The sequence below is a fragment of the Amblyomma mixtum genome, chromosome 3, assembly GCF_055824585.1.
Source record: "Amblyomma mixtum isolate Tamu chromosome 3, ASM5582458v1, whole genome shotgun sequence".
NCBI lineage: Eukaryota > Metazoa > Arthropoda > Arachnida > Ixodida > Ixodidae > Amblyomma > Amblyomma mixtum.
Window position 1 is genome coordinate 39,733,632 of NC_143014.1, and position 896 is coordinate 39,734,527.

Consider the following 896-nt stretch of genomic DNA (forward strand, 5'->3'; position numbering starts at 1 on the left):
AATTCGTTTAAAAAAAGACCGATAAAAACACGCTCACGTCGCCACACCTCGAGAAAAAGTACGATCCCTCTGGAAATTCGGTTATCGGGGCCGAGGAACGTAGCTGTGCGGTCAAGCTGAGAGCAGGAACCCATCTTAATGCATCGCCGCGCCTTTATTATTCCGCCCCTCGGGGATCCGGAGAGAGAGGCGGACAGAGGAAGACGGCGACGACGGTCGAAGGCCGGCGCCGAAGGCGAGCGTAGAAGAAGACGAAGACCGTGCTGTTAGATGAGTTCAATTTGGACCAGGATGACGCCGACGACCAGTGCCAGCAGTGTGCGGCGAGAATTGCGGGGCGGGCCGTTTCCCTCATCCTCAACCTCTACGAAAGAGTCAGAGCAAAGCATGGAGTCGACCACGACGCCCTTCGACAAAGAGGAGCGCCCTGTCGACGAGTACCAGGTCTCCAAGGAGGTCATGCGAGGCATCCAGAACCCGGACCCGATGTGGATTGGTGCGCTGACGTCGGGCCCGCCGTCCATCGTGCAGCAGAGGTCCACATGGGAGGTCAACGTGCTGGCCAACCAGACGACGGCCGCTGCAGAGTCGAGCCGGATCGAGAAGGGTGGTGGATACGTGTTCCAGAACCAGACGGTGCCCCCATCGTTCAGTTCTGGTGGCACACCCTTCTGTGGGCCGCACCATATGTACCAGCGTGAGTATATTCTTTGTTTATATCGCTTTTTCTTGTCTTGCTTCATTTTTCTTCCGTTCACTGTACCTTTTTAGCCTCCCACCTTTTCTTGCGGGCGCTCATGTTCCGGTGGAATTTTTTTTTTCATGCAGAGAAGGCCTCCACACTCCCGCTTGACCGTGGTGTCGCTGCTCGACAAGCGGCTGGTGGGACCGACTAA

At 56.5% G+C, this 896-nt stretch overlaps 1 protein-coding gene across 1 annotated transcript; it reads left to right on the forward strand.

Moving 5' to 3' along the window:
* Positions 1 to 291: 291 nt before the first annotated feature.
* On the forward strand, positions 292 to 896 carry LOC149349791 (importin-7-like). The gene is made up of 2 exons (XM_089575495.1): positions 292 to 697; positions 829 to 896. Exons 1-2 carry the CDS (start codon positions 292 to 294, stop codon positions 894 to 896), a joined length of 474 nt encoding a protein of 157 aa, XP_089431621.1.